We start from the raw sequence: 13,951 nt of genomic DNA, 5'->3' as shown, positions 1-13,951 counted from the left end.
ATATGTAAAATTACTAAAATAATCTGTGGACCTATTTAGCAATTATAACACTAGTTAATAAATTTCTATGTTATTATCCATGATCCATGACAAATACTGCAGGTCTGAAAATGTTTGCATTCACAAACTTTTTCAAAATTGTGCTATTTGGAGCTGCTTATGCAATTGATGTTCATGAATATTTGCTTACTACATATTTTCAATAGGACCAATTTATACTCGTCACAAATGAAGCTCTCCTGATTTTGTCCCACTCATGAATAACATGGAAGCATGATTATTTCAAACTGAGCATCTGTTTGGGATTTACGGTATATATATCTATAATATATAAAGTAACAAAACTCACTTTTAATGGTTACAACTACTTACTGTACAAGTCATATGACAACAGTGCATTAAGCAACTTACTGCAACAGGTGTATTAATCAAACGAACAGTGTCTTTTCTAAAAGCACAGTGTACATATAACAAACTGTATACTAAAATACATAGTGTGTGTGTGTGTGTGTGTGTGTGTGTGTGTGTGTGTGTGTGTGTGTGTGTGTGTGTGTGTGTGTGTGTGTGTGTGTGTGTGTGTGTGTGTGTGTGTGTGTGTGTGTGTGTGTGTGTGGTGAGTGTGTGTGTGTGTCCATATACGTTGCCTTCACAAGGAAAGTGACAGTTTGGTAAATTTGGAAAACAAGTATCATAGTGCTTAGTCAAACTACAAACCAAAATATTTCTAGTCTGTTTAGCCAATGAAACAAATTCACCTAATGTTTTTCTTGCCAAAAATGCTATCATGTGTAACAAAGTTATAGATTTGATATATGAAGCATAATAGTGTATGTTTACTCGTGTGTGTAGCATATTGGGGGTCATGTTAATAAGAATAGTACAAGCGTGTGGCTGGAGCACCAGTCCAGTCCTTGTACTGTAACAAGGTGTCCCAGCCCATTACATTGGAGGTCCTACTGAGAAATACAAGAACAGTACTGAAGTTGGAAGTTATATAGTTGGAGGGAGACGTTTTCCAGGAAAATCGCTGAAGTGTCAAGAGAACTTTCGAGTAAAAGAGACCGGACAAGAACAGAGCTAGAGTCCTGGAGCGAGATTTCCCCCTGGCGAAGGAGGCCAGATGTGGGACCGACACTTGTGACAACTGGAGCAAGGCCAGTTGAAGCAAAATGTGTGTGTCTCATTGGATTGCAGGAGAACCAGGAACTGAGAAAGGAGTAACCAGCTAGTTGAGGACCAATTCTCATAATTTGCAAGGCCATAGGAGGTGACTGTGAAGGGATGACAATTGGAGTAGTGTCTTAACGAGAAGATGTTGAGGGTTCCAATGCACCAAACATGGAGTCTGCGATGCCTGTTAGCAGTCTGGTAAACTGAAAGTGTTGTAAATGATTGTGAACTCGGTGAACAAGGATTGGAAGCATACTAGCAGTGCATACATTGGATGCTGGGGTGAAGAATAGTCTGATGAACAAATGTAAAGTTAATAGACAGATGTTAAGGAAATTGGTATATAGAATAGTGCATAATGTACACATGAGTTATATATATATACCAGAAACAGAGTTTAGCTTGGAGAACCAAGCTCTTGAAGGAGTGAAGTGATCTAACAGAGCATGGACTTGTTGTATGATGTATAATAGTGTATGTGTACGCATATGTGTAGTATATTGGGGGTTGTGTTAATAACAATAGCACAAGAAGAATCATGTGGCTGGAGATCAGAGTCCATTCCTTGTGCTGTAATGGGGTGCCCTAGCCCAATACACATGCTAAATTTGTCTAAGTTTGTAACCACCAGTCTTTAATGTCATATAATATGGTACATTTTTCTTGCAAAGTTAACTTATTGAATATTTTGTCTAACTGGTGTGATGTTAATGACAGATTTCATTCATGTAGGTACATAAGTTTTGGACAAATTATAAAGTGGTGGAGGCTGGCTATACCATGTTTTGTTGCAGCGTGGAGTATGGACCTAACAGTGCAGTGTATATACGTAAAAAGAGTGTATATAATAGTATAATTATTATGTAGCAGTGGTTGTTGGCACGTCTGAACATTCATATAGTTACTAACCCATAAAATTCTCCACTCTCTTTCTTATAGTGTGCAGCATCTCTACTTTGATGTTGCTGTTGCTGTTGCATCACAATAACAGAGTTGCTAGAGGCTTGTGGATAATCTGCATATAATAAATGTATAAAATAAACTATACAGTAGCTAATTCATTGCACCTAACATCACATGGTAGGAAATGTCATATAAAGTTGGTAATGTTTTCAAAAAGCCCTACTAACTTTTCATTTATTTTTGAACATATAGCGATTGCAAATTTTCCTAACTATCCCTCATCAAGGCTATGAAATTTGTCATGAATTTAAAATAAATATAGCTATTCTAATACCAAAACAATACAATGCTGTGCACAATGAAAGTTAGGAAATACCAACTACTTCTTTTATGATTAAGTTTCACAAATAAGCCTTTTGCTTTTGTAATAAGTGTTTAAGGGTGCAGTTTGTATGATACAACATTATACTTACAGCTTGAATAAGGAGGAGGAGAAGTTGAATTGTTGGCTCTTGGATTTGAATCAGCAACAGTTGGGTAAGGAACCTTTGCATTAGGAATGTTTGGATTGCTGGCAACTCCTGGATAAGTACCACTTGGGTACGAGTACTGAGGAACCCTTGAATTAGAAACATTTGTATTATCAGGTCTTGGATAAGCAATTGCTGGAGTAGTGACCCTTGAATTAGTAGCGCTTGGGTTGTGAACGCTTGGATTTGAAGAAGCATTACTAGGAGACCTTATGTTTGTGGTATCTGAGTTAATGCTGTCTTGATTAGTGGTACTTGTGCTCTGATTGCTCACCCTTTGATTTGCAACTCCTCTGGGAATAGCATTGTTTACACCAGGATTGGTGATTCTAGCCCTTGAATTGGTAGCAGTGTTTGCTACACTGGAATTAGCAATCCTAGGATTATTGACACTCTGATTGCTGGCACTTTGATTAGGATTGGTAATGCTTGGAACAACAACATTTGTATTAGTACGTTCTGGATTTGGATTAGCCTCTCTTTGATTAGAAACACTTTTAACAGGAGTTGCTCTTGAAGAATGAGCAACACTTGAATTAGTTGAACTCGGATTTGCAGTGTTTGAGCCTGCGACTATTGTACTTGCAGCTCTAGGGTTAGTGACCCTTTGTTTATAGGCATTTGTGTCAGTGATGCTTGGTTTGGGAACAGTTGGGTTGGGAGCACTTGAATTAGTAGCTTGTTGATTGGTGGATTGACTTGAATTGACAGTAACTGATTTAACAGTTCTTTGGTCACTTGTATTAGTAGCTTGTGAACTAGCAGACTTACTTGAATTGGCAACAGCTGACTTGACACCATTTGATTGCATAATGTCACTGGTAGTAACTTTCTGTTTAATGGATTCACTTGAATTGACAGCAACTGACTTTACAATTCTTTGGTTACTTGTAGTAGTAGCTTGCGAGCTAGTAGACTTACTTGAATTGACAACAGCTGGTTTAACGACACTTGGGTCACTTGAGTTAGTAACTTTCGGTTTAGTGGATTTAGTAGAATTGACAACAGCTGGCTTAACTCTTGGGGCTTGTATAGTAGTAGCAGTAGTAGAAATGCTTGATGTAGTAACTATGGGATTAGCAATTCTTGAGTTTGCATTACTTACAGTTGGTTTAGCAATATTTGGAATACTAACTTGCGGATTAGCAGAAGAGCTTTGGCTGTTAACGCTGGAATTGGAAGCTCTTGGGTTGGCAGAATTTGACTTGGTAGCACTTCGGTTGGAATCACCTGAATGAGCAGCCTCTGCTTTGACAACACTTGGAGTAGCAACAACTGAATTAACAACAGCAATCCTTGGGGTAGTAGCTCTCATATTTGGATTAACAGCACTTGATTCCAAAGCATTTTGTTTATCAAAACTATTGAGTATTTGGCGGAAAATAGAAACTAGTCGATTGAGTTCATTGAGTAAAGTTTCTAGTGTGATACTATGCTGAGAGGTTGCACTAAAGTAAATTGCATAACTAAATTAATACAGTTGATTTGGCATTGCATAATAAATCTAACCTTTTTTGAAGCTGTAAAATATCATTCTGTGCTTTGTACAACTTCTTTCCTATTATGTTCTGGTTTTCAAAGGATGCCCTGTCACCATCCTGGCTGCTAGCATCTTTGATTCCTTGATAAGATTCCAAATCACTCTTCACTGATTGCAGTAGCTACAATTTCACAATAGCATTAGTAAACAGCCACACACAATTAAAACAGCAAGTACTTACGTAGCTATGTATACAGTGTACATGCATACACATACAGTGACTATATAATTTATGGTGACTAACTTGCTTAATATTTATAGTGGGATCTGCTTCAACCCCATCACATTGCTCCATGTCAGGTTTGGAAGTTGTTACTGATATTAGGGTACTTTCATCCTGTACTTTGGAATGATCTTCTTTCTCAAGCTTTGTCACTGGTTTAATAACTACTGCCTTTGATGCAAGTGGTGCAGAATCGGCAATCTTTACTTTGAATGGACTGCCAGGAATTTGGACACCACCCCATCTGACAATTATGAAAACATCACCAACAATAGAAGGGTTGTATCTTGCTATGTATGTGTCTGGCCCTTTGGGTTGCACTGGTATTTCAAATGTTCCTTTGATACTGTGCACATTGACTGTAAGAGTACTCTGGCCTGCTTGCTTAGCTACTATTCTGAATTCTGCCCATTCATGGAGCTTTCCATTATGCAAACCAGGACCATATGCTTTTACCATCTTTGCATTGGGAGCTACAGCGTGTTTAATGTGAACCTTAAACGGACTTCCTGGTACATGAACTTCAGACCACAGTACATTAACTGTGTATATTCCCTCACTATCTGTAATGAATTTTACAGAAAATCTTCCTTTGTCTTCTTTTTTAGTGTATGCATTTACCTGCTGATCATTTGGGTCTCTTACAGTGACCATTAGTGTACCGCTTCCTCCTTGAGATGTGTCAATGTAAAACTCCTGTGGAACATTAGTATATTGATAACCCTCTGACTTGATTCCAGACACCTGGCACTTTGATGCATCTGTACCTTGTACCACACCAATTTTAAATGGACTGCCCAAAATAGGCTGACCTCTCAGTTTTATTTCAGCTATGTAAGCACCCATTTCTTGCACAGTAAATGTAATGTCATAATTTCCATCACCATTATCATCAATTTCTGTTTTAGCTTCACAATGAATTGTCCTAACGCTTACAAATAAAGCTCCACTATTTAGTAAGCCACTCTCATTGGTGATAATACTAAATTTTGCTGGTATTCCAACTACAGCTTGGTTAAGACCAGAGCCATTGGCAGTGCACACTAGTTCACTTGGTTTGTCAACAATAAACCTGAATGGACTACCTGGAACGTGAGCTATTCCCCACATGACTTCTATCAAGTGCTCCCCCTCAACTACTGGAATGAATGCACAGTGAAAAGTGTCTCGCTGACTTTTGTTGATATTTACTGTGTACTGATGAGTGGTAGGACCATGAACCTTAATCACTGTTTTACCAAGCCCTGCGCCAGTAACAACCACAGTAAATGTTACCACTTTTCCAACAGTGCAATTTCCAGCCTTCATGAAATCGGTGGTAACTTGACATACATTGGCATCACAAATCTGTGATTTAAAAACCATGCTTGGAATTCTGTGACCTGCAAACAAAACTTGAACCGAAATTTCACCAACACATCTTGGAATGAGGGAAACCTTATGTAGACAAACATCTTGCTGGCTGTTTACTTTTGTTCGACAAATATGGTTGTATCTTTTATTATCAATTAGCAAAGAAATGTTACCAAGACCTGCATCAGCTGATGTCACTATAAATTCTGATACTTTTCCAACTTGCATAGCCACAGGAAAGTCTCCAAGTGCTTTGCACTTGCTTGGGTCAATGCAACGCAAAAGAAAGGGACTCTTTGGAATTTGCTGTCCATCATACTCTATAAACACCACATAAGATCCGATAAGGGTAGGAATAAAGTAAGCAACAGCAAAATTCTTTTCTTTAGACAGAGTCGCATCCAACTGATTATTTTGTGGATCATAGACAGATACAGCATACGAGTGACTCCCTTGTATGTAAAACTTGTATACTTCACCAAAACAGGCTACATTTGATAGTAAAATAACTTCAGTGCTATCAATGTCTATAGTTACACATGTGTAAGGGCTCTCACTGAGTTCCTTCTTACAAAATAGTGTGACAATTTCAAATTTTCCTACTTCACTAGGCTTGTACTCAAATGTATATACATCATTTTCTTGTCTTGCTGGTTTTAATGCAATGCTTTTCTGACCTGGTCGACAAATAATGGATTGCACTGTACCAGTTCCAGCTCCTCTTGTGATAACCCTGTAACTGATATCCTTGTTCAAAGTAGCTATGTTATCTTTTAATGGTAGACCTTTAACAATACATTTGCTGAGGTTAATAACAATTACATCAAATGGAGTTCCTGGTATTGCTTGATCATTCCATAAAACAGTCACAGTGTATTTCCCAAGCAATTTAGGAATGACACATAAATTATGTGTCACTACTCCTTCTGACTCATTCACATCTGAATATACTTGTACTTGGGAACCTTTTGGATCAATTACACTAGATGTTAATGATCCAATACCAGCATCACTGACATCAACAGAAAATTCCATTGGTTTATCAATATTGTGTCCTTCATTTAAGTCATCATGCTGAATTCTGCACTTGCTGAAATCACTAGAAGCCAATGTTGATGCTACTGTTGAGTTACTAACAGCATCAGCAATGTACACCTTGAAAGGGCTGCCAGGAATTTGAAATCCACTCCATTTGATAAATATATAAACACTACCAACAATGGAAGGATTATATCGTGCTGTGTATATATCTGATTCTTTTGGTTCTAAGTTCACCACAAATGATCCTTTAGCACTAAGTGCACTGACAGCAAGAATACCATTACCAGCTTGCTTAGTGGATATTATGAATTCTGCCCATTCTTGTATTTTTGCATTATATAAACCTGGACCATAGGCTTTCACCATAGCTGCATTTGCAGCCACAAGTTGTTTAATGTTAAGCTTAAAAGGACTCCCTGGTACATGGATTTCGGACCATAAAACACTTATTGTATATATTCCTTCATTTTCTACAATACATTTTATAGAATATTTGTCTTCTACCTCTTTGTCGATAAATGAATCAACCTTTTCATCGTTTGGATCTCTTATAGTAACTTTAAGTGTACCGTTTCCGCATTCAGATGTGTCAATAAAGAATTCCTGTACAGTATTGGTATACCGATCATCTCCAGACATGATTCCAGTCACCTGACATTTAGCTGCATCTCCATCTTGAGCTACAACAATTTTGAAAGGGCTACCAACAATGTGTTCACCATGACATTTTATTTCAGCTTCATAAGCACCACTTTCTGCAGCAGTATAGTTTACATCATAAATACTACTTCCGTTATCATCAATGTGTACTTCAGCCTCAAAACCACGTGTTTTGATGCTGACAAATAAAGTCCCATTTTCTGTTAGGCCACTTTCATTAGCTGTGATAGTGAAATAAGCTGGTTTGCCAGCAGTTGCTTTTCTAAGACCAGATCCATTTGCCGTGCATGTCATATCACTTTGTCCATCTACAATGATTTTATATGGACTCCCTGGAACATGTGCTGTTCCCCACATTACATCTAGTGAGAGCTCGCCTACTTCTAATGGAGTGAATGCACATTGAAAAGTTTCCCTTTTCACCTTTTTAACATTTATTAAATGATGCTGCATTGTAGGGCTATGTACTTTAACAACTGCTTCACCAAATCCAGCACCAGTAGTAACCAATGTAAATGTGATTTCTTTACCAATTGGGAAGGATTTATCCTGTCTAAATTCACCAATAATTTTACATTGACTAACATCACATATTAATGCTTTGAACAGCATTGTTGGAATTTCGTGACCTGCAAACAAAACTTGTATTGAAACGTCTCCTATATGCTTAGGAATGAGGGCAACTTTGTGAAGACTATGGTCTTGTTGGGTGTCCACTATTGCTGGACAGGTTTGGTTTTCCTCTTCACCATCAATTAACACTGAAATAAGTCCAAGACCCGCATCAGCTGTTGTTACCATGAATTCTGTTACTTTTCCAACTTGAAGGAATGCAGGCAAGTCACCTACTAACTCACATTTGCTAGGATCGATGCACCACAGAAGAAAGGGAGTGTTAGGAATTTGTTTATCATCATGCTCTACGAACACTACATAAGATCCTATTAACGGTGGTGTAAAACTAGCAACTGAATAATGCTTCTCTTTAAAAAGGCGCACATCAACTTGATTACTTAGTGGGTCATAGATGACTGTGTTGTATGCATGACTCCCTTGAATGTAAAAGTTATAGCACTCGTTGAGAATTGCTAAATCTGAAAGCAGAATTATCTCAGTGCTATCAACGTCTATAGCTACAGAAGTAAATGGACTCCCACTGAGTTCTTTCTTGGAGAAAAGCATGACAATATCAAATTTGCCTACTTCACAGGGTTTGTACTCAAATGTATAAACATCATTTTTCTGCTTTGTTGGTACTAAACTGATACTTTTCTGACCTGTTCGACAGATTATGGACTGTACTGTACCTGCTCCGGCTCCCTTCGTAATAACCCTGTAACTGATATCCTTGTTCAAAATAGCTATATTATCTTTTAATGGCAAGCCCTTTATGATACACTTGCTAGGGTCAACCACATTTACATCAAATGGAGCGCCCGGAATCACTTGATCATTCCATAAAATGTTTACTGTGTATTTTCCAAGAATTGTAGGAATAAAGCATAAATGATGTGTAATCCCTTCAGTTTCATTTACATGTGAATACATTTGCACATGAGAACCATTTGGATCTATCACATCATTTGTCAGTGGTCCAATGCCAGCATCACTGACATCAACCGAAAATTCCACTGGCTTATTAATTATATGATCTTCATTTAAACCAGCATGTTGAATTTGGCATTTGCTATAATTACTAGCAGTCGTCAAATTTTGTAACTGATTGCCAATTTGTACTTGCAAATTATCCAACATATCTGAATCAATAGCATTGTCAGAATGAGTGCTACTGATAATTGCCTGTGAACTTTCTGATATTTCAGCATCATGACCAGGATTATGTAATAGATTTCTAACTTGTGCTTTCAGGCTATCATTGTCGGTTTCAATGTTTAGTAGTGAGTCATCAACTTTTGCTTGTGATTGGTGTATTTCACTGTTCAAGTTTTGTAGTTGGTCATTGGGTTGTGTTTGAAAGTTATCAAATGTTTTAATATCATCAGGGGGATTATTCAACTGATCACTAAGTAAAGCATCGAACATATCAAAAATTTCCATGTTATCATTAGAATTTTGCAATTGTGATTTGCTTGGTGCTTCAATAGTACCACTGTAGTTTTCTTTGATATTAGTACTTGTGAGATCTGCTGAAGTATATAATTCAGTAACTTCACATTTCCACCGTTTTATGCTAACTCCATTGAATGTAAACAAAAATTCAATTGGACCTACAGTGGCGGGTGTGTACTTGATTTCAACTACTGCACATACATATTCTGAAAAGAGGATGTCCTCTGCAGCGTTCTCTACACCAATGGCAAGAATAACAAGTTTGCCATTACCAGCCTTTTCAGCATCGACTACAAAAACCATTTCTTTTCCTATATTTACCTTTTCTTCAGGAAGCTCTCTAATGTAAACTAAATCTGGATCGGCAGTGTGAAATACAAACGGGCTGCCAGGAATGGCAATATTATTCCAGAAGGCAGCTATATTGTGAACGCCAATTAGTGTTGTAGGAGGATTACTTTGAATGTTGTAGACATTTCTGTCTTTAAGAAAGGAATCCTTATTGACTAATAAAAGTAACCTAGTAAATCGAGGATCCTGTCCATATAGTTTAATATCCCCAGTTCCCGTACCAGTGTATTCTACAGAAAACTTGATGGGTTGCTTAACATTAATTAGTTTGTCATCTTCAAAAGTAACCTTGCACTTACTTGCATCAACCCTAGCAGAAGCATACCTAAAGCAATACAGATATGCAGAAGTTGTAAGTTCATCAATTCGTGGACCTATAAACTGTGAAGGCAAAAATGTTGGCTCACTTTTTATATTCAGTTTTTCTCCAGCTACTTTCATGGCTAGAGTAAGATTATATGTGGGATCAGTGACTTTGAAATTGTGCCATGCTGGAAGTGCCCCAGGACACAAAAGAGTACACAAGGCTACCAGACTAATCCCATCACGCCAATCAGTAGTAAGATTTGTTATATTTCTGTTTGGAAGAATAGATTGTAGCCAGGTAAGCAATGATGTTTTAGCGTGTTGTATAAAAAATGCTAGATATATCATCATGCACTTTTCATCTAGGTTCCTCTTGTGTAACATATCTGCACTGACAAAGGCGGGAATACCTAAATTGCTCCTAGCAAGTTCAATTGCAAGTCCACAATTTTCGTTAGCAGTTGATGCTTGCAGTAGTGAGCACTGTGGACACAAGCCAGGCTGCAACACTTCTACTAAGCAGCAAAGCAGTATGCCATCATACCAATCAGTGGTAAAATTACTAATTGTGGTCTTGGAGAGAACAGTTCGAAACCAAATCAACATGGCCTCTTCCACAGTGACTGTTGTGTTGTGGTGGCCAATGTGATAAAATTTGATTATTTCCCACAGCATCTTCAAAATGGCTTCACTGTTGCCATCATAAATATCCTCTGCATCTACAGGATAATATAGAGTAGCACTATAATACATTGAATCATGCATTTGTATACAAAATGCTTACCTATGTCAGATATCTGTAATTCCTCTGATTTCATGAAAGCAAAACACAATTTTAGGTTATATATCATCTGTGACCTATTTTCAGCCTCAGCAATGACACTCTTCACAGGATCAATCTTTTTACCAGAAAACTGTTCTAACAAGGAAGCCAGTGATACCCCACTTTGAAAACCCCACTGTAAATTTGACACTGCTCCTTTACTACTTCTTTTGAAAACATAGTTGATATAATTGGTAAAGAAAGTGAGCTGCATTTCCCTATTAGGGCTGCTTGAAAGAAAATCAGAAGCAACTACAATTTCAATAGTTTTCATATTTAAGTTGTTGAAATATATGGACAACTCTGTTGACCCAATCGTATCTGCGTGATAAATAAAAGTCACTTTGCTATCAGTCAGTATCTTCTCACACTTCCTTTTCTCATCAGAAAATACTGCTTGCAATATGTCTGCGCTTCCAGCTTTAGAAATGTCCACATCAAATTTAATCGTGTCACCAACAAAGGTATTGTGCCTGCTTTGTAAATTCTCAAGTACAATAGCTTTTGGGTTACAGACTTCGAATCTTAGTGGGCTATCCGCCGTTATAGGGTTACCTTCCCACTGGATGACTAATTCATGAGTACCAACTGTCTCGGCTTTAAGAAAACAATCAAAAATTGATACTCCAGCAGTAAATGACTTTTTACGTTTGGTAGCAATGTTTTTTTCTCTGTTTGCAGTGGCATATGCCTTGATGTCTAAATGACCTTTACCGGCATTAGTGCAGTCTACTGTAAAAATGATGGGTTCTCCAACAGTAAAAACAGATCTTCTTAAGAATGTTAAATCAACTATACATTTACTGGCATCAGCAGGTTGGGGAACATCAACACCAACTTTAGCTTGCTTGGAATCAAGTTTGGAAGGAGCAAATTCCACAAGACCAGCATCATCAAGAAATTGAACAATATGTTCTGGAACATCAGGAGGTGGCTTTGGCTTATCAAAACAGAACCGTAAATAATAGCAGAGATAAACCATAACTGACGTTTCGTCAATTTCTCTATGACTCAAATGTTCAGGAGAGATAATTCTTGGAATTTTAAAATGTTTTTTACCTAACCGTAATCCTTTTTTACAGTTGTCCAATCGGTCATCGCCAGACAACTTTGTGCATTCAGGACATGTTCCTTCTTTAATACTTTCAATTAGAGCACATAAGGCTATTCCATCATTCCAGTCAGTGTTTAAATTGCGAATTTTCTTACCTTTTGGAATATACTTTGCTACTTTCCAGTCAATCCAAGAAAGCAGTGCAGTGCTAGCACTAACATTGACTGACTTGGCACTAGAAATTTGGCTAGGCCTTTCCTTTACTTTCTTTTGAATGTGGTAACGATAAATCAGTGAATAAATTAAGCCCAAAATGAGATTTAACACTCCATTGTATATGTCTAAAGCACCTACAGTACAATGGGCCATTAATAATAATTTACACAAGGTAGTAAGTACCACACTGTAAAGGTGGACATAAATGCATACATTGCCATACTAACTATATGAGTACAACAAAGTAGGCCTGAGCTCAACACAATATAAAAGATTACTTTTTGAAAGTATGTACTCAAGTCCATTTACAACACAATCCATGCAAAATAGCTATTAAGATGTAAAAAAGGTATGACTATTAACTTGAAAGCCCAGGTGAAAAAAGTTGTGAAATCAAAGGTGGCAGTCAAGAAATGGCTGCAATGATATTAATTCCAATCAGTTTTAATAACATCATTGTACCCATTTCTTGGCTGCCACCTTTGATTTCACAACTTCTATCCATTCAGGTTTGTGAAGGTCACATCCTTAATAGCTGTTTTTGCATAAATCGTAGTGTGTCGTGCGGCCCAAGAAGCCGGCGCGCGCCACACCGTGAGTATATTTACAGGAAGAAAGTAAACACGATTTTCACACCTTTGTAGCTCCGTGATTCCTTATCTTATTGAAACCAAAGTTGCTACAGAAATGCCGGCTAGGTGGGGGAGTCCACATACCAAATTTGAAGAAAATCGCTCCAGCCATTTCCGAGATACGAGCGGCCAAAGTTTGGATTTTGTTTCTTCGTTTTTTTCTTCTTCTTTTCGCACACTTTGCAAAATCCGCAATAAAACACGAATTCGTGCTTGGATCGGACTGAAATTTGGCACAGTTAAAGGGCTCATTAAGGCGAATCTCAGTACCAAGTTTGGTAGGAATCCGATGAACATTCACGGAGTTATGACCGATTATTTGCGTAGAATAAGGTCGAAGGCCTGTCACGCCCACAGGGTAAACCGCTTGAAGGAATGAGCTGCAAATTGCTATGTAGATGGAGTAACTATCGTAGGAGTGCCTTTTTGTGGTTTGAAAGGAATCCAGTTAAAGGCCATCGAGATGTGACACAAAACCTAACCTATGTCACAATTACGCGATCGACTTTTATGAATAAAAAAAAACTATTAGTTTTCACGCCTACCAGGCAAACCGCTTAGAACAGAGAGCTGAAACTCGGTGTGTAGCTGGAATAATTATCATAGAAAGTCCTTGCAGTAGTACAGAAGAATCGGATTACAAACCACTGAGTGATGATTCCAAAGCCAACTACGTGTAGCATATGCGAGATCGAGATACTCTAATAGAACAGTCACCCTAATAAAGCATTCAGCTACGTTTATAACTTACTCCATTATAGAATTATATGGCATTGGTTATTCTGTAGGGAGTTCAGCTACAAACAGTTAATCTTATAGACAATTCAGCTACAAGCAAGTCATCCTGTAGAGAGTTCAGCCACAAATATGTTGCTGTAGAGATTCAGAACGTTAAAAGTCACACTGAAGAGAATTCAACTATAAACAAGTCACCTTGTAGAGAGTTCAGCTACAACAAGTCACTCTGTAGAGAATTCAGCTATAAACAAGTCACTGCGTAAAGGGTTCAGCTACAAAAAAGCTACCTAGTAGAGAGTTCATCTAGATCAGCTACAAACAAGTTACTTTATGCAATGTTC

General features: G+C 37.7%; 1 protein-coding gene across 3 annotated transcripts in view; it reads right to left on the bottom strand.

Moving 5' to 3' along the window:
* The window catches only part of LOC136249159 (filamin-B-like), a 39,341-nt gene that overhangs the window by 362 nt on the left and 25,028 nt on the right, over positions 1-13,951 (bottom strand). For 2 of the 3 annotated variants that reach the window (XM_066041108.1, XM_066041110.1), the window contains exons 2-7: positions 10,932-12,374; positions 4,388-10,866; positions 4,113-4,264; positions 2,547-4,051; positions 2,080-2,185; positions 412-448 (exon numbers count right to left, since the gene is read on the bottom strand). In XM_066041108.1, coding sequence (XP_065897180.1) covers positions 412-448; positions 2,080-2,185; positions 2,547-4,051; positions 4,113-4,264; positions 4,388-10,866; positions 10,932-12,374 — 9,722 coding nt within the window. Of the gene's footprint in view, positions 1-2; positions 322-372; positions 449-2,079; positions 2,186-2,546; positions 4,052-4,112; positions 4,265-4,387; positions 10,867-10,931; positions 12,375-13,951 lie in introns of those variants that run through there. The other variant, XM_066041109.1, reaches the window with a different exon arrangement.

Source organism: Dysidea avara, chromosome 3 (assembly GCF_963678975.1).
Source record: "Dysidea avara chromosome 3, odDysAvar1.4, whole genome shotgun sequence".
Taxonomy (NCBI): domain Eukaryota; kingdom Metazoa; phylum Porifera; class Demospongiae; order Dictyoceratida; family Dysideidae; genus Dysidea; species Dysidea avara.
This window is presented reverse-complemented; position numbering and strand designations above follow the sequence as displayed.